Below are 21,479 nucleotides of genomic sequence, written 5' to 3' on the forward strand. Positions count from 1 at the left end.
TTTTACAGGGCGAATGCCCACGTATTGGGCCACCCTAAACCATCAGGTCCATGGTCACTCGTTTCTATGACAGTCAAGTCTACCGTTTAGAATGCAGCTGCTCAGCCCCAAAGGTATTCACTTTATTGACATTTGGGTTTAGGAAATGGTTCCAGGTAGCCTAAGGTCTGGGGGAACCTGCAAGACTATAAAGCCCGGGAATTATTGACAGGATAGAAGGTCTCACTTCAATGGTCTCAATTACTCCCTCTGTCCACCAGCCGTCCCTGGTCCCACCTGGCACTCATGTAGCAAGAAAGAAACCATGGTTTACAAACACCTTTTTATTGCAGACAATTCAGGCACAGGTACATGGAGGAAGCTGTATTGCAGATTTTATACAGGGTGGCTTCAGAGGTAGCAGGCATCTACCTCTCCCTCACCCCCACATACACAGCAACGTAAGAGATCAAGCCCCACTGACATCTCCTAAAGATGGCCTAGGCAGTGCAGTTTGCCCAGGGTAGCCAGGCAAGCTGTGGGGTCAGAGTCCTCAGTTTCCACCCAGAGTGCGGATGAAGAAAGGGTATCCACTTGCAGGCCAAGCTTGGCTGTGGTGCCCTCACTGACCCCAAGACCCTATCAGGACATTAATCCAAATTCTGGTTTTGGTTTACTGGCCTGCAATTGCTATCTTGCCCTTAGGTTTATACCTTACAGAGGTCTCAGGGCTAAATGTGCGCTGGGCAAGGCCTCTGTCCCCAAAACTAAGGAGCAGAACTACCCTAATAGTTAAGACTGGAGGTGGGTTCGGACACGTGTGACTGGGGGTGACTTGTTAAGAGAGAAGTTAACAAGGAAGAGAAGACTTTTTCCTGCAGGGGGTTTGAGGGATGTGAAGTGGCATGTAGACAGCCCATATAGAAGTAAAAGCGAATATAGAATTGGCGAGCGAATCCATGTTCGGCGTCCACCGAGGGGGGGGCGGGTTGGTCGGTTGAGGAAGGTGGCTGTCTTGACAGATGGACATTGATCTGAGTGCTAAGGGTGTGGGAGGATGGGGGGATTTGTATTCGGAAATGTTCATGGGTCCTTGGGGGGATAAAAGTGAGACAGTAGGGATAGGGGGTGACCGTGGCTTTGGGGACATCTTGTGGAGGATTAGTGGGCGGAATTAAGACAGAGGATGGCTGTTTGCCAAGGCTGCGGAGGTGAGCGTGTAACCGGATAAGGGGCCGGGCGCGCGGGGGCGGGGGGGGGGGGGGGGGGGGGGGGGGGGGGGCAAGCAAGAGGTATCAATATATCAAGCATGAGGGATCAACTATGTCGGCAGAAGCTGCAGTGGGAGGGGCCACAGGGTCAGGCCGAACTGAGTCTCCATCTGCATAGGACTAGATGAAATGGAGATGTGATTTTGAAAACAGGGAGGGGTCTTTGTTGAAAGAAGGTTTGACGATGGAGGAGTGCGTGGTTAGTAGAATTCTCCTACAACTGGTTTTTGCTGAGTCCAGCGAGGTGGGAGAGAAGTGAGCATGGGCAGGGGAGTATATGATGCCCAGTCCTTAGTCAACTAATTAAAACAATTTGAACTGTTAAGAAAATTTTGTGGTTTTATTGTATCATGAGGCATTGAAACATCTGAACAAATCAAAATCTGGGCGGTGAGGCAGCTGCTTTCTCCTTCACTTCTTTGGGTTACTAGAGCAACTTGTCAGTAGATAAAAAAAAAAAAAAAAAAAAAAAAAAAGACAACCTTTTGCATTATTTAAGTCTTTCCAAGGCATGCGCTGGTAAACACAAACTTCTCCTGTCAGATGCGACTAGTCTAGAGTCCAAACATCATGCACAACACGCCGGTGGCAGCAGCGCACTGTGCCCACTCCCACCACGGCCCTGCTCGTTTGTGTATGATATTTGGAGCATCTGGAGGAGTGTGAATAGTATCAGGAAGAGGAGAGAGGAGGAAACAGCGATGAGTGCCTTGCTGGGAGGAGGTCAGCCGAAGTTGTGCAGGGCAAGCCTGAACATGTCATTGGTGCAAACCCAAGCATCATTGATGTTCTTTAGTAGGAACATCTGGTGGAATCCCATGATAGGATCTTCATCAGCCTGTTGAGAAGAGAAAATGATTCAGTGAGGTGTCAGAGGAACAGAAAGGGAGCTTGTAGTAGGGGAATGAGACAAAGAATACCAACCTTGGGATCAGGCCCTATGGAATACTGTTCTCAAATCCTAGTACAGGGGAAGGGCACTGGTGACTGTGAACTACTGTAATACATAAACACCACACCAGGATACAGTAACCATGAAACAGCAGCTCATATTGCCATGTATGCTTCAAGCACAAAATAAATCACCACGCTAACAGGTGATGACACAGCTGCTTCAAGCCCATGTTTCCAGGCACAAGTGACCCAAGTTTTGAAAGAATCCCATAATACTTAGTACAGAATTTAGGAATATCAAAATGCTGTTAACAGGCTCAAAACACAGCATCTATAATGTAATCATAGCTCTATAGGAAAAAAGAAAGCTACAATCTCACCATCAGGTGATCTGTTTCCTGTCATCATACAACATCTGCAGTGGAAACAGAATGGTGAAAAACTAGCCAAGCCGTAGAAAATCATTATGAGGTACAGTCTGAAGCAGGTTGTGAGCTAACCTCTACTCTCTTAAGTCACCCATCTAGAATTAACATCAGTAAGGAAGAAACTAGTCACCTGGGGGATCCAAGCTCGACAGCAACACCAGGAAGAAACTGAAGCCTGGTGAGAAGGGACAGCACTTCTCACATCAGCTTTACCAATCTAAGTTGGTACTGAGTTCCCAGGAGACTGTCTGAATCCTGTGGCCTAGGTGGGAAAGGGATCTTGGACAACCAAGAGAAATGGACAGGCAAGTCCAGGCCCAAGGGAAGATCTTTCTGGATCCACTGCAGAGGCCTAAATCCTCCTCCCTCCACAACCACATTGATTCAGGAGGCCCTGCCCCAGCTTGCCCAGTGAGTCTCTCTAGGATACACTCACAAAAAGCTGAGACTGGGCCACTGAGACAAAGCAGCTTCTTGGAAACAGGCACTGAACAGTGGGTTTTGGAAGGGAGGGTATGAGGATCTACAGAAAGATTCTGAAGATGACATGTCATGAGAAAGGGAAGGGAGAAAATGCAAAAAGAAGCAGGAATTCCAGAAATCTGGTTGGTAGGTCAGGAGCCAATCTAGGGAACAGCAGCATGAGCTCCAGGAGCACTGAGCTGGGCCACCTGTGTATCAGACTGTGTGAGCACTCAGAGTCTTGGTACCACAACTTGTTTATACCTCTTGTCCCTTTTCCAAAAAGGCTCTAGAGCTACTGTTCTCCAGAACGTTCTGTAATCACAGAAACGGTCTCTACTAACACTGAATAATAGGTTGTTCCATGTGGCTTATTACAAACACTTAAAATGCTGTAACACAACTGAGAAACTACATTTTGGTTTTGTTTAATTTTAATTAATGCAGTGTAATAATTGCTCCATGTGGCCAACAGGTATTATAATGAACAATACAGCTTGACAGTTCCTCTGTGCTCCTGGATAATTGGGTCATACATGCAGCAAAGTCTGAGGCCCAGGGCTCTCCTCCATTTGCCCACCCCTTCCTAGGAATGCAGTAGCACTATTACCTTGAGCTGGCCCACAACCATGCTAATGATGCAGCTATCTGGCGTGGGCTGATGATCCTGTGCCGTGATGCTGTGCTGGATTTTTTGGAAGGGAAGGCTCTACAAGAGAAAGAGAGGTCAGTGGACTCCATGAGGCCAGAAAGGCTGGGGGGAGAAAGTCTCCTGCCTTGCAGCTCTGGCCCTTACTTACAGACAACTTCTCCACAATGGCAGCTTTCCCTTGGAACTGCTGTCCTTCCCATGTAAGGCATGATGCATCAATCTGAAAAAGACACGGCAAAGATCTCTAAGGCCAGCAGAAAGGGTCTTCCTTGGGAGAAATGAGTACCCACCTCAGTTTCCCTGTCTGAACTGAAAAACTGAGAGTAATTCACAAACTATATGCTGTCAATGCCTTCTTTAACTACAAACCTTTGTTCCAGGGTACACACTCTGAAAAGACTATACCAAAATATACCTACTGGGTTCATTTACTATTTTTATTCAAGAAGTCACATGGCCTCTAATATGCTTGTGTCTCAAAAATGCCAAAGTAGTGTGGGTTCAGACAAAAGTCAATCTACTATGTGGTAAACAAGCATCAATCCTTGAGAAATCTTCAGGACTAACTTGGAAATATTTCCATTCATTACCATCACCAGGGCCATTACCAAGTTCTACTGTGGGCCTTCCAGCTAGCCTTCAGGGTACTCACAGGTCCAGGGCAGATAGAGGCTGACCAGGCCAGCTGATACTCCTTGCTTGTACCAGACAAAATCCTACATGCAACCCACTAGGTAAGCTGTCCCTACCCCTCCAAATCTTCGCTTTCACAACCTTCAGGGTAGAACTCAAAAGGACATCGGTTGCTAACTAGTTGTGACATTATGTAAGTTACTTATTTTTCTGAGTCTCAGTTTCCTAATCTTCAAAGAGGAAACATGAAGTCTATGAAGCAATATACATACATGCAGTGTTCTAATTTTAGGATTTTGCTAACTCTCCTCGCTGGGTCAGGCCTGCTTTAATTCATAGACACTGAAGCAGATGTGCAGGGTATCAGTTGGATCAGTTCCAGTTTTTCAAAACACTCTGTTGAGGCAGCGTTAGCCACAGCAACTTAGGATGGCCACATCCTGCATTGGGAGTGCCTGCTTCAATCCCCAGCTCCCCTCCTTCCCATCCTGGAAGGCAGCAGATGATGACTCAAATACCTCGATCCCTGTTACCCACATGGGAGACCCAGACTGAGTTCTAGGCTTCTGGCTTTGGCCTGACCCAGCCCTGGCTATTTGAGGAATGAACTAGTGATTAAAAGATCTCTCTCTGTCTCATTAAAATATCAATTTTTAAAAATCCTCTACAAATGATCTTCAAACATTTTCTTTCCAAAAATTCTGAATGGATCCGTCCAGTCATGGGGTTGGGATCACATCTAGAAAGATCTATCACCCCCATTTTGGGCAGACCTGCTGGGCAGTCACCTATCAATGACATTCCTGTATCTAGACTTTGGGTAAGGGTCATGTTTCAGTAGTACTTGGTATAAAACAGCAAACAATGTCTGCATAGAGGAGTTTCTGAAAGGACACACTAGTGTCCCTAAGCTCATCTCATTTGTTTCCCATGATAATTCAAGAGCTTCTGAACCCAAAAGGAAACTGAACTTGGGACCTCTTGGAAAGCTGAGCTTTGCGCCAAAGATGCTCTTCTGCCTCCAGGGGGCACCATTATCCTATTTCTGCCTGCTGCTGTCTAACCTGAACAGAAGCCCGAAAGGAACGACAAAGATCCTTGACCAGCTGCTGACCACATGGAATGACAACTCTACAATATTCAGCTCAAGATACCAGATCTTCTCTCTTGTAGACCATAACAGCAGGAAATGTATGAACCAGGAGGCTGGGTCAGGCCTTGGCAACTTATTCTATGGACGGAAATTCAGAGATATGGGCAGTCCTGCAAGTGCTGCCAAAAGCACAAGTGAACTCTGTACACTGGTTCAATGTTGGAGTTGCCCTCCTGGAGTCTTGTTCTGGCCCTGGAGCTGGATACTTACGTAAATGGCGCCTAGCTGGGTTCTGTCATTATCAAATAACTGGTAGTAATGTTGAATGAAGCTGGATCCAATCTGCTCCCAAATTGGCTTGTCTCCCATTCTGGAGCGTCACCAGGCCTCGCCGAGACCTGAAAGACCAGAGTAACAGGGAAGGAAGCATTGGTAACCAGGTGCTGACCTCTTCCCTCTGGGTCCTCTGTTGGGGAGTCCTTTGCTGTGGTTTATCCCTCTGGGGATGTGTACGGGCCCTGGGGAATGGAAAGGAGACCCCATCCTAAGCCAGACCAGTGTGAGAAGCCCAGATTCACACCACATTCAGTCCCTTCTCTTGAGGAGCTCCTGGATGAGAAAAAGAGGTTCAGAGGGGCTGGGTGCAGGGCACACATGAGAGGTGCTTGGTCAGGCCCTTCAATGCCAAGAGGAATCATTATGGAAGAGCTAAGCACCTGCCCTCTATCTCTTCTTTCAATAACCTGAAAGATTCAATACTACTTTATTCCAACTTCACATTGCCATCTATGTGTGGAGTGTTTTTTGTCAGAGCCCTCATGACCCCAACTGTTGTAAGGCTTGATTGAGAGTGATAGCAAGGGGGAGATGGCTTCTAAAGGTCTCATTTCGGGAAAATGTGTCATGTGCAGGTTAAGCTATAGCTTGGTATGCCCTCACCCCATATTATAGTGCCTGGCTCTCTTATTGGAGCAATTCCTCATCAGCAGGGGAAGAGCTATCTGACTGGATAGGGTGGAACACGAGTTCAGAGGATCAGTAACAACTGAGGTACATGGAAAAGGGAAACAGAGGCTATGAGGAGGAACATAATACCTCTTAACATGCCCCCATACTGCTGTTGCCCTCATCACAACAGGCTGTCTCTTGTCTCTGAGACAGAGTGAAGCCCTACTCCCAGAGATATGGCTGCAAGAATGCTGGATGTAGAGCCAGCAAAGTTGTACGGACGGATAAGTTGTCAACTACAAACACCAGCATCCCACCTAATCCCTAGGTTCAAGTTCTAGCTGTTCCACCTTTTTCTTTTTTAAAGATTTTTTCCCCTGGAGATTTATTATATTTTAATTTAAAGGTAGATTTATGGGCCTGGCGCAATAGCCTAGTGGCTAAATCGTCGCCTTGCACACACCAGGATTCCATATGGGAGCCAGTTTGTGTCCCAGAGGCCCCACTTCCCACCCAGCTCCCTACTTGTGGCCTGGGAAAGCAGTCAAGGACAGCCCAAATCCTTGGGACCCTGCAACCATGTGGGAGACCCAAAAGAAGCTCCTGGCTCCTGGCTTCGGATCAGCTCAGCCCCCGCTTTTATGGCCACTTGGGGCGTAACCAGCAGATGGAAGATCTTCCTCTCTGTCTCTCCTCCTCTCTGTTTATCTGACTTTTCAATGAAGATAAAATCTTAAAGAGAATCAAGATGGCAGAATAGGGTAAGGACATGTTTAAACGGATGGAGAAACATTAACCGTAAGAAGGAGAGGGCACATTCCAGGAAACAAAAGTGGACAGAGCAACAGCAGAGGAGCACCTGGAGACTGACAGACACAGGAAAACAGCGAAAACAACGGTGTGATGCTGCAGTGACTGCTACCCCAGCAGCATTCAGCAAGCGGCGATCTGAACTTCACTGGCAGCTCCACCAGTAAACAGGTAGGAAGGGACTTTCACTGGGAGCTTGGGAGATGAATCCAGACAAAGAACTACCCGTCCTGCTAGTTTGTTTGATTTGACCAGGAGCAGAGACAGAGCAGCAGGTACTACACAGGCGGTGTGGATTTCTCAGCCCAGCCCACCCTCCGAGGGCCGAATCAGACACCATTTTGTTTAAAGAGGCAAAGGAAAGGACTGAGCATACGCTGAGCTGGAAGTGAACTGCAACCACGTGGCATCGTACAGATTCCACTCAAGATAGGTCCAGGTAGTCCTCAGACCTGACAGCCAGCAGATTAAGAACTCTAGTAGTGGGCCCGGTGCGGTGGCGCAGTGGTTAAGGGCCTCGCCTTGCACTCCCGGGATCCCATATGGGCGCTGGTTCTAATCCCGGCAGCCCCGCTTCCCTTCCAGCTCCCTGCCTGTGGCCCGGGAAAGCAGTTGAGGACGGCCCAAATCTTTGGGACCCTGCACCCGTGTGGGAGACCCGGAAGAGTCTCCTGGCTTTGGATCTTTGGATCGGCATAGCATCGGCCGTTGCGCTCACTTGGGGAGTGAATCCTCAGACGGAGGATCTTCGTCTCTGTCTCTCCTCTCTGTATACCTACCTTTCCAATAAAAAAAAATAATAATAAAAATAAATCTTTAAAAAAAAAAACTCTAGTAGTGGCACGTCAGGTGCCATTTTGTACAGTGTGGCAAAAGTTTTAGGACTGCAGGGACAACAGTGAGCTGCGCCTGTGCTGAGCTCAAGAGAACTCACTGAGCTCATGAATACTCACTGAGCTCAGTACATTGTACTGGTTCCACAAGAAAATAATACCAACTATGGCATCATACAGGTCAAAATAGGTCTGTGTGGCCCTCAAAGCTAACAGCCAACAGGTTCCTGCAAGATTACCACCACCAACAATCTAGTTATACAGGACTCCTGGTATCTCCCTAATCCTGGGACCTGCTCCAGCCAGAAGTGGGAGAAAGGTTGTCCAGACAATGGTGCAGCCTCAGCACAATATCACAGGAGGTGGAGAGTGGTGAACCAGGAGCTGGGGCTACTGGAAATCTAACATAAGAACCCAGACCTGGAACTCACTGGAGGGAGTGACACAATTGGCTGCAAAGAGCCGTGTACCAACTGCGATAAGTAAAACTGAACTGTAGACCTATGGGTGACAACAGAGCTTAGAAACCTGCCCCAAGGAGAAAATTCTGCTAACCAGAAGTACAATGACCAAAAAAAGCAGAAGAGACAAAAGCACAATGAATATTACTGCAGACTCACCTGCAAAAGAGCAAAACCCTTTGCCAACATCAGAGTTCACTAAGGAAGACATTGAGAAAATAGCGGATACAGAATTAAAAACACTTGTTATAAAGCTTCTTATCAACAACGAGAAGCATGTAAAGCAGGTGTTCAAGAATTTAAGGAATATGTCACATTGGAAATTAGTCAAATGAAAGCTGATACATTAGAAATAAAAAATACAGTGGAACAAACTAAAAGTACAGTGGAGAGTCTCCAAAATAGAATGAAGCAAGCAGAAGAAAGAATCTCAGTATTAGAAAGGACCAAATTACCACCCATACAAATTACCCTTGAATGTAAACGGCTTAAGCTCAATCAAACATCATAGATTAGTAGACTGGATTAAAAAACAAAACCTATCTATTTGTTGCCTACAGAAAACACATTTCACCAACAAAAATCAGCGGAAATTGTAACTCATAGATTTTGATTTTTTTGTTGTTGTTGGTTTCATCTCTTCAAAACACTTTCTTCTGATTAAATTCTTCCATGAGTCACAGATCATACAGAAGCATCATTTTCTTCAAGAAGCTTCTTGATTTTCTTTTTCATTTCTTCAGCGACACATTAGTCATTCAGTAGCATGTTATTTAACTTCATGGTGTTGTTAATTTCTTTTTTCTTCCTGTTGTTGATTTTGTTTTGTGCCTTTTCGTTTAAGGGGATGTATAGTAACAGTGTAATGGAGAATCTCTTATCTAGTAACATGTTATTCAACTTCATGGCATTGTAAATTTCTATTTTTCTTCCTATTGTTGATTTTGTATTATGGTTTTTCATTTAAGGGGATGTACAGTAACTGTGAAATGGAGACTAACATATCCAGATGTGAGGATAAAATGTAGTATGCATCTCTACTCCCAGACTAAAGATGGACTCCCAATGAAACTGTTTACTATATGACAGTAGGATCATGGACATTCTGCCATTGTCCATGCCCACAACAATGGACATATGACTGTGAATGAAGAGTTATACTATAGTAATGATATAGGGGAACTCGATTGGGCGGGGGAGAAAATTGGGGAGGGGATAAGGGAAATCCCAGGGGCCTATGGAACTGTATCTAAAATGATAATAATAGTAATAAGAAGTAAAAGATTTTTTAAAAAATGGTAAAAAAAATCACAAATGTTTTTATGTGAATATGTGTACAACTATGCATGGATAATTAAGAGATCAAAACTGCATAGAGGATAGTGTTTGGGATATTCATGATTTGAGATATTTTTAAAAACTTCCTTCCTTATACTTTGGATAAAAGTGTTTAATGGCATAAAATTTTAAGAATTCCCAAATAGGGCCCGGCGCGGTGGCGCAAGTGGTTAAAGGTCCTCGCCTTGCACGCCCGGGATCCCATATGGGCGCCGGTTCTAATCCCGGCAGCCCTGCTTCCCTTCCAGCTCCCTGCCTGTGGCCTGGGAAAGCAGTCGAGGACGACCCAACGCTTTGGGACCCTGCACCCGCGTGGGAGACCCGGAAGAGGCTCCTGGCTTCGGACCGGCATAGTATCGGCCCGAGGCGCTCACTTGGGGAGTGAATCATCGGACGGAAGATCTTCCTCTCTGTCTCTCCTCTCTCTGTATATCCGCCTTTCCAATGAAAGAATAATAAAAATAAATCTTTAAAAAAAAAAAAAAGAATTCCCAAATAAAGCATTACAGAGTAAGTTAAGAAAATTTTAAAAATAATAATAAAAAAAGAAAATCTTAAAAAAAAAAGTAGTAGTTGCAAGGAAGTGAGAGACAAGAGCTCTTCCATCTGCTAGTCACTCCCCAAATGGCTAGGTGAAAAACAAGAGCTTCCTCTGAGTCTCGCACACAGGTGCAAGGCCCAAGTTGGGCCACCCTCCCATGCTTTCCCAGGCCATAGCAGAGAGTTAGATTGGAAGCGGGGCAACTGGAAAGTTGCCATTTCAGGCATTTGGGTAGTGAACCAGTGGATGGAAGATCTTTGTCTCCCCTTCTCTCTGTAATTCTGCCTTTCCAATTAAAAATAAGTAAATCTTGGGCCCAGCACGGTAGCCTAGTAAATACAGTCCTCACCTTGCATGCACAAGAATCCCATATGAGGACTGGTTCTAATCCCGGCTGCTCCACTTTCCTTCCAGCTCCCTGCTTGCTCTGGCCTAGGAAAGCAGTTAAGGATGGCCCAAAGTCTTGGAACACTGTACCTGACTTCAGATCAGTTCAGCTCTGGACGTTACAGACACTTGGGGAATGAACCAGAGGACAAAGATCTTTCTCTCAGTCTCTTCTCTCTTTGTAAACCTGACTTCCCAATAAAAATAAATAAGTCTTTTAAAAAAATAAATAAATCTTAAAAGAAAAAAAAGAAAAAGAAAATAGGGGGATTCCTCCCAGCAACCTGACTTAGGGTCTGATACCTCTGCTATAAAATTGAGCTAGCAACCATGCTGCTGCTGCCACTGGCTGAGGCTTCTCCAAGGCAATGGCAAAGCTCTCAACTTGACAAGGTAACTGCTAGCTTGCTTCAGACTCTGTGGCCTCATTCAAGCCCAGAAGGGAGTGACGGGAGCAATGCAGCCAATCCCACAGCCTATGACCAACACTCCAGCCAATGAGGATCCAAGAAGCTAAGCCAGTTTATTTTAAGTTACCTAGGAAGCAGTGAAACTAAAAATAGAAGTGCAGCACAGGGATGACTAAGAAATGTTCCGGAAAGCCTAAAACAGGCAGGGAAGGTTTGGAACCAGCCTTGCCTGCTACACAGGAGCATAAGGTGTTTCTCAGTTCACAACCTGCCACAAAGCCAATCAACAAGTGGGAAAAACATAGACTCAACAGCTGTTATGTTGGTCACCTCCCCGTGGGTCAGGCTGTGGTCATGCCCACACACAAACTGGCAGAACCTCCAGGAGACACAGCCTCCACTGCTGCTGTCTGCCCTGCCACAGCTCAAAGTGTCCAGACCTACACTGTCCCCCAAGACGTCCTGTGCAGCCCGAGAGCTCTGTGGGTATTAGGATAAGGGCCATCTTTCCCTTTAACCTGGGCAGACAGCAAGCCTAGGCAGCTGACGAAAACCGCAACATTAGTAAGAGCGTCCCTTTGAAGGATACCTAGTGGAAGTCTTTGACTCCTGGCTTCACCTCTGGTCTTGGTTATTGAGACTATTTGGGAAGTGAATCAATGGATAAAAAATCTCTCTCTAGGTCTCTCTCCATAACTCTGCCTTTCAAAAAAAGAAAAAAAAAATACTGTTCCTTCCAAAAAGAAAAATTTCTCGCCCAGCACGGTAGCCTAGTGGCTAAAGTCCTTGCCTTGAACGCACAGGGATCCCGTATGGGTGCCGGTTCTAATCCCAGCAGCACTGGTTCCCATCCAGCTCCCTGCTTGTGGGCCTGGGAAAGCAGTCGAGGACAACCCAAAGCCTTGGGATCTTACATCCTACAAGGGAGACTCAGAAGAGGCTCTGGGCCCCTGGCTTCAGATCGGCTCAGCTCTGGCTGTTGCAGCCACTTGGGGTGTGAATCAGTAGATGGAAGACATTCCTCTCTATCTCTCCTCTTTCTATATCTGACTTTCCAATCAAAATGAAGTAAATATTAAAAAAAAATTTCCAAAAAGAAAATTTCTAGTTCTCCCACATCAGTGGCAGTGGCCAGGTACTTGAGTTACCTTTTACTGCTCTTTCTGATTCTGTGCCTCTCTCCTTTTCAGATAAACAAAAAAAAAATTTTTTTTAAAGATTTATTTATTATTATTATCTTTTTTAATTGGAAAGGTGGATATACAGAGAGGAGAGACAGAGAGGAAGATCTTCCGTCCGATGATTCACTCCCTAAGTGAGCGCAACGGCCGATGCTATGCCGATCCGAAGCCAGGAGCCTCTTCTGGGTCTCCCACGCGGGTGCAGTGTCCCAAAGCCTTGGGCCGTCCTTGACTGCTTTCCCGGGCCACAGGCAGGGAGCTGGAAGGGAAGCGGGGCTGCTGGGATAGAACAGGCGCCCATATGGGATCCCGGGCGTGCAAGGTGAGGACCTTAACCACTGTGCCACCGTGCCGGGCCCAACAAAAAATTTTTTGACAAATTAAATTTAAAAATTGGGGACAGCACTGCGGTGTACCATGTTAAACATAGAAGTGGCACCTATATATGATATAGGCACCATTTCAAGTCCCAGCTGCTCCACTTCTGTTCCAACTCCCTGCTGATAGCCTGGGAAAAGTGAAAGATAACCAAAGGCCTTGGACACCTGCACACATGTGAGAGACTTGGAGGAAGCTCCTGGGCCATGGCTTTGGATTGGTCTAGTGGCTTTGGGCAGTGAACCAGCAGATGAAAGATCTCCTATTCTCTGTAACTCTGCCTTTCAAATAAAAATTATTTTAATTAAAATAAAGTAGCTGTCTGATTATTAATTCCAGTCCCAGTATTGTTTGTTAGAACTTATTACTGCACAAGGTTATCACACACATACATACTTATTTACAGCCTGTCTAACTGACTAGGGCACCCCTATTTTCCAATGGTACCTAGCCAAGCCCTCAATAACCACTTGTTGACTAACTGCATAAACATGTGGGAGCCAGGCCAAGAGGCCAGCCCTTCCTCTCTGGAGGAGGAGTGAGTTCTGGGCAAGCCCAGCTCAATTTAAGTGGCCCAGTGACCCACTTCCACTCTACCCATACTTCCGTTCAAGCTGTTAGGAAACAATCTCTCATTCCAAAAGGACTGGTCACCTACTGGGCAGCTCTGGCTAAATAGCAGACCCACAGACACACCCTCAAAGACCTTGTCTGGTGGCCTGGTCCAGCCCTCCCTGTGATATAACCCTGTGACCTGCCTCCTCATCACTAATTGTGGGGATATCAGCAGGAAACCAACTGAAAGCTTCAGGCAAGAGCCCACTGTGCAGAGTTATCAGTTCCTGCATTAGCACTAAGTCAATAGTCAGGCAGAAGGAGAACAATTTCCCTCTGTGGAAGGTCTGATATACCTGTCAGACCTTGAACCAGGAATGGTAACTGCCTATCACTCCCCTGCCTCACCTTGGTAGCCACGTTGGCCAATGTCTGGGGTGTAGACAGCTGAGCAGCACATATTTCTTTCTTGAGGCTGACACCCAAGGTCTAGATGTCCCCAGCAGTGCAAAGACCCCTTCCATCCCTTCTTCCTTCATGGGCTGCACTGATCCAGAAGCTAAATCCTGAGACCCACATTCTGGCTTCTTTGCTCTGCATTCACCAAACAGCCCCTCCCCATTCCAGTCTGATTAAGGAGACCTCCAAGCCTAGTCCTAAAAACCTCCCATCTGATGTTGAGCCCCTGAGACATCGGACAGAAGATCTTCCTCTCCGCCTCTCCTCCTCTCTGTACATCTGACTTTCCAATTAAAAAAAAAAAGTTGGGCCCGGCGCGGTGGCGCAAGTGGTTAAGTCCTCGCCTTGCACGCCCGGGATCCCATATGGGCGCCGGTTCTAATCCCGGCAGCCCTGCTTCCCTTCCAGCTCCCTGCCTGTGGCCTGGGAAAGCAGTCGAGGACGGCCCAAAGCTTTGGGACCCTGCACCCGCGTGGGAGACCCGGAAGAGGATCCTGGCTTCGGATCGGCATAGTATCGGCCCGTTGCGCTCACTTGGGGAGTGAATCATCGGACGGAAGATCTTCCTCTCTGTCTCTCCTCTCTGTATATCCGCCTTTCCAATGAAAAAATAATAAAAACAAATCTTTAAAAAAAAAAAAAAGTTAAAAACAAACAAACAAACACACCTCATAAATTTGGCTAGGATTGAGTAGCAGAAAGCACATGAAGGCAAATTCACAAAGGGGAAGATTGGAGCCGTTTTTCCCCTTTCTTGAATCAACAAGCTCACAGGTTGGGAAACACCTAAGTAGGTCTAAACAGCTTTGTACCGTAAGAATGACAGAGGACTTAATTCTCCTGGCTTGAAACCACCTGCAAGCAGAACCTGTGGCTTCCCACACATCTCTGCAGAGGGCAGCAGACTATCCAGTATCTACTCTGGCTCTGGCAAGACCCTATCTAGGGCCTCGTAAGCATCTAATACCTTAAGAAACAAGCATTATGGGCCCGGCACTGTAGCCTACTAGTCTTCGCTTTGCATGCGCCAGGATCCAAAATGGGTACAAGTTCTAATCCTAGCTGCTCCACTTCCAATCCAGCTCCCTTCATGGAACCTAAAAAAGCAGTGGAGAATGGCTCCAAGCTTTGGGGCCTTGCACCTCGCAAGAGAGATTAGGAAGAAGCTCCAGGCTCCTGGCTTCAGATCAACTCAGCTCTGGCCATTGCAGCAATTTGGGGAGTAAATCAGAGGATGGAAGATCTTTCTGTATCTCCTCTCTGCATATCTGCCTTTCCAATAAAAATAAATCAATCTTGAAAGAAAAAAAAAAAAAAAAAGAACCAAGCATTCCAGTGCCAGCACGATGGCTCAACTAGTTAATCTTCCACCTACGAACGCCAGCATCCCATAAGGAAACCGATTCATGTCTCAGCTGCTCCACTTTCCATCTAGCTCCCTGCTTACAGCCTGGGAAAAAACAGAGGATGGCCAACTCCTTATGCCCCTGATCTATGTGGGAGACGCAGAAGCTCCTGGCTCCTACATTCAGATTAGCTTAGCTCTGGCTGCTGCAGATATTTGGAAAGTGAACAAGAAGATGCAAGATCTTTCTTTATCTCCTTCTCTGTGCAAAATTTGCCTTTCCAAAAAAGAATAAATCAGGAAAAAAAAAACAAGCAAGATTTCCAGAATCCCCCAGTTTATTGAAGCAAACAACACTCAGGTACCTGCAGACACACCTCTCTCAAGAAGAGGGGTTCTTCAGGCCCAGTGCTGTATCTCAGTGGCTAAAGTCACCACCTTGAATGCACCAGGATCCCATATGAGCACTGGTTCTAATGCTGGCAGCCCTGCTTCCCTTCCAGCTCCCTGCTTGTGGCCTGGGAAAGCAGTTGAGGACAGCCCAAAGCTTTGGGACCCTGCACCTATGTGAGAGACCTGGAGGAGCCTCTGGGTTCCTGGCTTTGGGTCTGCAAAGATGGAAGTTTGTAGAAGGACATTCAGAATCTTTGCTACAGTGGGAGACAACAGCCAGTTGAATCCCCCGGGGAAGGTACCAGGAGCAACTGATAAGGTTTAGATAAAGAATCTGGAGCCTGGCAGTGTGGCCTAGCAGTTAAGTCCTCGCCTTGAACGCGCCGGGATCCCATATGGGCGCTGGTTCTAATCCCAGCAGCTCCACTTCCCATCCAGCTCCCTGCTTATAGCCTGGGAAAGCAGTCGAGAACAGCCCAAAGCTTTGGGACCCTGCACCCGTGTAGGAGACCCGGAAGAAGTTCCTGGATCCTGGCTTCGGATCGGCATAGCACCGGCCGTTGCGCTCACTTGGGGAGTGAATCATCGGACGGAAGATCTTCCTCTCTGTCTCTCCTCCCCTCTGTATATCTGACTTTCCAATAAACAGATAAATCTTTAAAAAAAAAAAAAAAAGTCTGGTGCTGTTAGTAAGCTTTGGCTATTGACCATCAGTCAGTGCTCCTCCGTGCATCAAGTCCATCGCAGCAGGACAGCTGGACAGCGATAGAAGTTCTTCTCTGTCTCCCCTCCTCTCTGTATATCTGACTTTACAACAAAAAATAAATAAAATCTCAAAAAAAAAAAAAGGGTGGGGGGGGGTTCTTCATCTCTAGCCAGCACACAGCAACAAACAAGTATGGTTCATAGAGCTGATACTGTGGCAGAGCAGGTTAAGCTAGCTGGTATCCCCTATGGGCAACAGTTAAGGTACCAGCTGGTCCACTTCCGCTCTCTGCTATGTGCCACTAAGAAAGGAGCAGAGGATGGCCCAAGTACTTGAGCTCAGTACTTGGACTCCTACATCTACATAAAGACTAGGATGAAGCTCCTAGGTCCTGACTTTGATCTGGCCAAGCCCTGGTGGTTGCACCTATTTAAGAAGTGAATCAGCAGATGGAAGATCTCTCTTTCTCTCTGTAACTATTTCTTTCAAATAACAACAAAAAAAAAAAACGGAAACAGAAAAAGAAGGAAAGAAACCAGGCTCAACAAAGTGAAAAATTCTTGGTCACAGGTCATGGATGGCAGAAGCCCTGGAGCTCCATGAAAAGGACCCCTTTTGATCTTATATCTCTCTTCCACTTGACAAGGTAAGAGGGTGTCACACAGGCCCGTTGGCTAGGGCACTGACTAGAATGATCATGTGGTTGCTCAGCACTAACCCACACATTGCCATCTCTTTCAGGGAAGGATTCAAGTACTCCTACTGCCCACAAAGAATCACAGATTTCAAAGTTGGTAATGGAGCAACCAAATCAAGCCACAAATACACCAATGTCATTCTCAAATGAATGGTCTTTGGCAGTAGCTTATGTATATGAAAGTCCAGAAAAAAGTTTAGCTGGAAAAGCTGAAATTGAAATTTGAAAGAGACCAGCCAACATTATGGCATCGTATTTATAATGCTTCTGCTTACAACCTCAGCTTCCTATTTGAGTGCTGGCTGCTCTACTTCCAATCAAGTTCCCTGCTAATGTGCCAGGCTAAAACACCAATGATGGTCCAACTACCTAGGTCCCTGCCGCTGACCACCTATATGGCAGACCCAAAGCTCCAGGCTCCTGAATTGAACCTGGCTGAGCAACGATATTGTAGCCATCCAGGGAGTGAACCAGTGGATAGAAGTGTTCTCTTGTTTCCTCTTAACCACTACACACACACACACACACACACACACACACACACACGTGTGTAACCAATATATATATATATATTACTGTTACATATTACATGCATAATATCTACATATGCATTACATATATGTAATGTATATTTTTGAAAGGCAGCAGTGTTTTTTTTCCTTTAAAAGATTGATTTTTACTGGAAAGTCAGATATACAGAGAGGCGAAGAGACAGAGAGGAAGATCTTCCATCCATTGATTCACTCCCTAAGTGGCTGCAACTACTGGAGCTGTGTCAATCCAAGCCAGGAATCCAGAGCCAGTTTCGAGTCTCCCACACAGTTGCAGGATGTCAAGGCTTTGAGGCTTCCTCGTCTGCCCTCTCAGACTACAAACAGGAAGCTGGATGGGAAGCAGGGCTGCCGGGATTAGAACTGGCACCCATGGCCCGGGGGCTGCGGCCTAGCAGCTAAAGTCCTTGCCTTCAATGTGCTGGGATCCCATATGGACCTGGTTCTAATCCTGGCAGCTCCACTTCCCATCCAGCTACCTGCTAGTGGCCTGGGAAAGCAGTCGAGGACAGCCCAAACCCTTGGGTTCCTGCACCCACATTGGAGACCAGGAGGAAGTTCCTGGCTCCTGGCTTCGGGTTGACTCAGCTCCAGCCGCTGCAACCACTTGAGGAGTGAACCAGAGGATGGAAGATCTTTATATCTTTCTCTCCTATCCTCTGTAAATTTAAAATAGGAGATAAAAAAATAATTTTTTAAAAAGCAAATAAACCATATTCTGACTACCCTACATCAGGCTCCACTCCCTAGATCAGCATTCCCTGAACAGAAGGCACACAAAGATCCCTTAGAACCCTATGGTTCTCATTCTTGAGAGGTCAATGGCCTGCCAAGTTCCAGAAATATCAGACTCCTTAAGGTGGCTAGCAAATTTCAAACAAGTTACAAGAAATTTACAGATTGGAGTAGGAGGAAGAAATCTGGTAGCCGGTGGGATGGCTCAACTGGCTAATCCTCTGTCTCCCAGCAATGCCTCCCATTTTGGTGCTGGCTTGTCTCTTGACTGCTCTACTTCCTATCCAGCTTCCTGCTTGAGGCCTGGGAAAGAAGCAGTAGAGGATGGCAAAGGTTTGGGACCCTGCACCCACATGGGACACCCATAAGATGCTCCTGGCTTTGGATCAGCTCAGCTTCAACCACTGCAGCCATCTGTGGAGTAAGCCAGTGGATGGAAGATCTTTCTGTACATCCGCCTTTCCAATAAAAGCAAAACAAATCCTTAAAAATTAAAAATCCAAACTAATTCACAGCCATGTCTAGTTAACCTGAAAGTTGTGTTGTGCAAAGCACCAACCCAGACAGACTAAAGAGGGTCCTAAAATAACTACTTCTTGTTCTAACAGATGTGAGCCGTATCATTTTTTAGCTAAGAACAAGTTTAGAGATCTGACCTCAGTGACTACGTGAGCTGTGGGTAGTCCTTCCTTACTGCCCAATCCTACCTGCAAAGGGGTCCTGATGTTGTCCTCCTAGGCCGGGAGGTGGACTACAGAAGTTGAACAGGCCCTGTGCAGCATCCGGGCCTGTTCTGGACCAGAGAGAATGCCGAGGCAGAGCAATTCAACTGCAGGGAAACTAACCAGGAGAAAGCACGAACGAGAACATTCCCACCTGGAGAAATGCTCAGGGAGGGTGCCAGCCTAGGTCGGTCCCCCTGAGACCTGCCCCAACAAGCTGCGAAGACCAGGTCTACAGTGACTCGGCTGTTTTAGTTCCCTCCAAGAAATGAGGCTCAGAGGACCCAACATCTGACAAGGAATTCATCCCCCCAAGTCCCAGTCTCTTTTCTGGGATAGTTCCTTAATGTACTAATCAAGCATGCCTTTAGAAAAGAAAGTGCTGGGCCCGGGGCCATGGCCTAGCAGTTAACGTCCTTGCCTTGAACGTGCTGGGATCCCATATGGGCATCGGTTCTAATCCCGGCAGCCCCACTTCCCATCCAGCTTCCTGCTTGTGGCCTGGAAAAGCAGTTGAGGATGGCCCAAAGCCTTGGGTTCCTGCACCCACGTGGGAAACCCAGAGGAAGTTCCTGGCTCCTGGCTTTGGATCAGCGTAGCACCAGCCATTGCAGTCACTTGGGAAGTAAATAATCGGACTGAAGATCTTCCTCTCCGCCTCTCCTCCTCTCTGTATATCTGACTTTCCAATAAAAATAAATAAAGCTTAAAAAATAAGTAAAAGAGTGCTACGGGCCTGGCAAGGTAGGCTAATGGATAAAGTCCTCGCTTTGCACAAGCCTTGGATCCCATGGGCACCGATTGGTATCCTGGCTGCTTCACTTTCCATCCAGCTCTCTTCTTGAAGCCTGAGAGAGAAGTAGAGAAGGGCACAAGACCTTGGGTCCCTGCACCTGCGTGGGAGACCTGAAAGAAGCTCCTGGCTTGGGATCAGCTCTGCTCCTGCCACAAGGGGCCACTGCGAAACAGACTAGCAGATAGAAGATCTGTCTCTCCTCTGTGTGTATCTGAATTTCCAATAAACAACTAATCAATCTTAAACAAACAAAAAAAACGTGCTCTCTGGCCAGATACAATCCTTTTCCAAGAACTTGGGCGGTGAGTGTCTGTGGTGTTAATTATCCAAAGCCCAACCAACTCCTTGCCTGTTCACAGGTAAGTGAAGGAACCAGAGAGAGGAAGATTGACTTCCTGCAGCTCCCAGCTCTAGGTCCACCATCTAGAGTCATAATCTGCTGCCTGCAGCTCCAAAGTGCCACACCCTAAGGTCCCCCCTTCGAGTTCAATCTCTTCTAGCACTAGGTTCATGAACCTCGGGCCTGGATTCTTTTTATTTTCTTCTGTGTATGAAACCCCACCTTATCAGCCCCATTTTTACGGAGTCATCCTCTCCTATAAAGAAATTTTACGTTGACTCCAGGAAGGGCACAGATGAGAATGGTGCTGTGCCTGAAACGTCTCATAAGGGCCTCAGAAACTCCCACACGCAACCTCACACCTCCCTGCTTTCCTCCCCGGCTTCCTCCATTAACAGCCAACCTCGAGGGACCTGGTCACTGATAGGGCAGGGCGGGGTTGGGCCGACCAGCCCAAAGCAGCCTCATCAAGTTCAAGTCTTCCAAGGTTGGCCAAGGGTGGAACCCCTGGCCTAGTGGAACCCTCTCTCCTGCCTCAAACGTCCTGACCTGCCCTCCATGTAGATAAAGCTATGCATGGGTTCTACAAAGAAAGCAGGTGCACCCCCAGCGGACAGCCAAGCTGGACAGTGTGCACATAGACTATTAGGATCGGCACCCGGGTAAGGACCCAAAGGTCCAGCTATGCCAAGTAGGAACCCTTACTTAGGCGGACTCCGGAGCGGGCCAGGAGGTGCCGCCCATCCCCCCGGGTGCTTCGCCGGCGATGGAGGAACACGGGACCATGGTCTGCCCGCGACCCTGCCTGCAAGAGCTTGCGGGACTAAGAGGCCGAGCCAGGCTGGACCGGGGGGGGGGCACTGGGAGCTTCATCCGGAAGCGCCCTGCCACGGCGTTGCAACAAGCCACCGGGACGGAACGGTCCGGATAAGCTCCTGTCTGGCTCCCTGCGTTCCCCCGAGGCCGCCGCCTCAGAAGACCGGCGGGAGGCGGAGCCGCGCGCGACACATGGCCCGGGCCCCGCGCGGCTTCGGGCCGCCGGGAGGAGGGACGGGGAGGGGCCTCCCGGGGCCTCGCCGTGGAGGCCCCGGGCGGCCGAGAGCCCGGCTTCTGCGGCCCAGCTCCATTCCCGGGACGCGAGCCCCGACACTCACCCGAGGGGCTGGCACGATGGCGGCAGCGGCGGCGGCGGCAACCCAGCGCGGTCTGCGACCGACTGTCCCTTCCCCCCTGCCTTCCCTTGCTCGCCTCGCTGCACTCTGGGAAACGTAGTACCACCGCTTCCCTTTCCGGCCTAATTACGCCACTAGAAAACTACAGTTCCCGCGGTGCTAAGCGCAGAGGCCCTGCTACGGGCCGCAGCGCGGGAGGTGAGGCTTAAGTCTGGGAGGGAGGCTGTCCGGGCGAGTCCCTGAGAATTGTGGTCTAGCGGAAGCCTCTGGAACACTGGAGGTTGGCGCCAGGCAAGGCTTAGGACTTTG

At 47.7% G+C, this 21,479-nt stretch overlaps 1 protein-coding gene across 1 annotated transcript; it reads right to left on the reverse strand.

The window, feature by feature from the left end:
* Positions 1–1,569: 1,569 nt before the first annotated feature.
* On the reverse strand, positions 1,570–21,407 carry NUTF2 (nuclear transport factor 2). The gene is made up of 5 exons (XM_040982518.1): positions 21,153–21,407; positions 5,683–5,810; positions 3,835–3,906; positions 3,645–3,743; positions 1,570–2,088 (listed from the first exon to the last, which is right to left on the reverse strand). The coding sequence occupies exons 2-5, from the start codon at positions 5,779–5,781 to the stop codon at positions 1,975–1,977; spliced, it is 384 nt and encodes a 127-aa protein (XP_040838452.1). The 5' UTR covers positions 5,782–5,810; positions 21,153–21,407; the 3' UTR covers positions 1,570–1,974.
* Between the last annotated feature and the right edge of the window lie 72 nt (positions 21,408–21,479).

Source organism: Ochotona curzoniae, unplaced genomic scaffold, assembly GCF_017591425.1.
Source record: "Ochotona curzoniae isolate NIBS_2020 unplaced genomic scaffold, NIBS_Ocur_1.0 contig_3622, whole genome shotgun sequence".
NCBI classification, from domain to species: domain Eukaryota; kingdom Metazoa; phylum Chordata; class Mammalia; order Lagomorpha; family Ochotonidae; genus Ochotona; species Ochotona curzoniae.

What these genes read in the sequence shown, in the direction of transcription:
- NUTF2 (XM_040982518.1), bottom strand. Translation starts at nt 5,781, where the DNA reads ATGGGAGACAAGCCAATTTGGGAGCAGATTGGATCCAGCTTCATTCAA. An exon ending in CCCAGCTAGGCGCCATTTAC is followed by an intron (nt 3,907 to 5,682) that starts GTAAGTATCCAG and finishes TGTCTTTTTCAG; the next exon opens with ATTGATGCATCATGCCTTAC. An exon ending in TGGTTGTGGGCCAGCTCAAG is followed by an intron (nt 2,089 to 3,644) that starts GTAATAGTGCTA and finishes TCTTCTCAACAG; the next exon opens with GCTGATGAAGATCCTATCAT.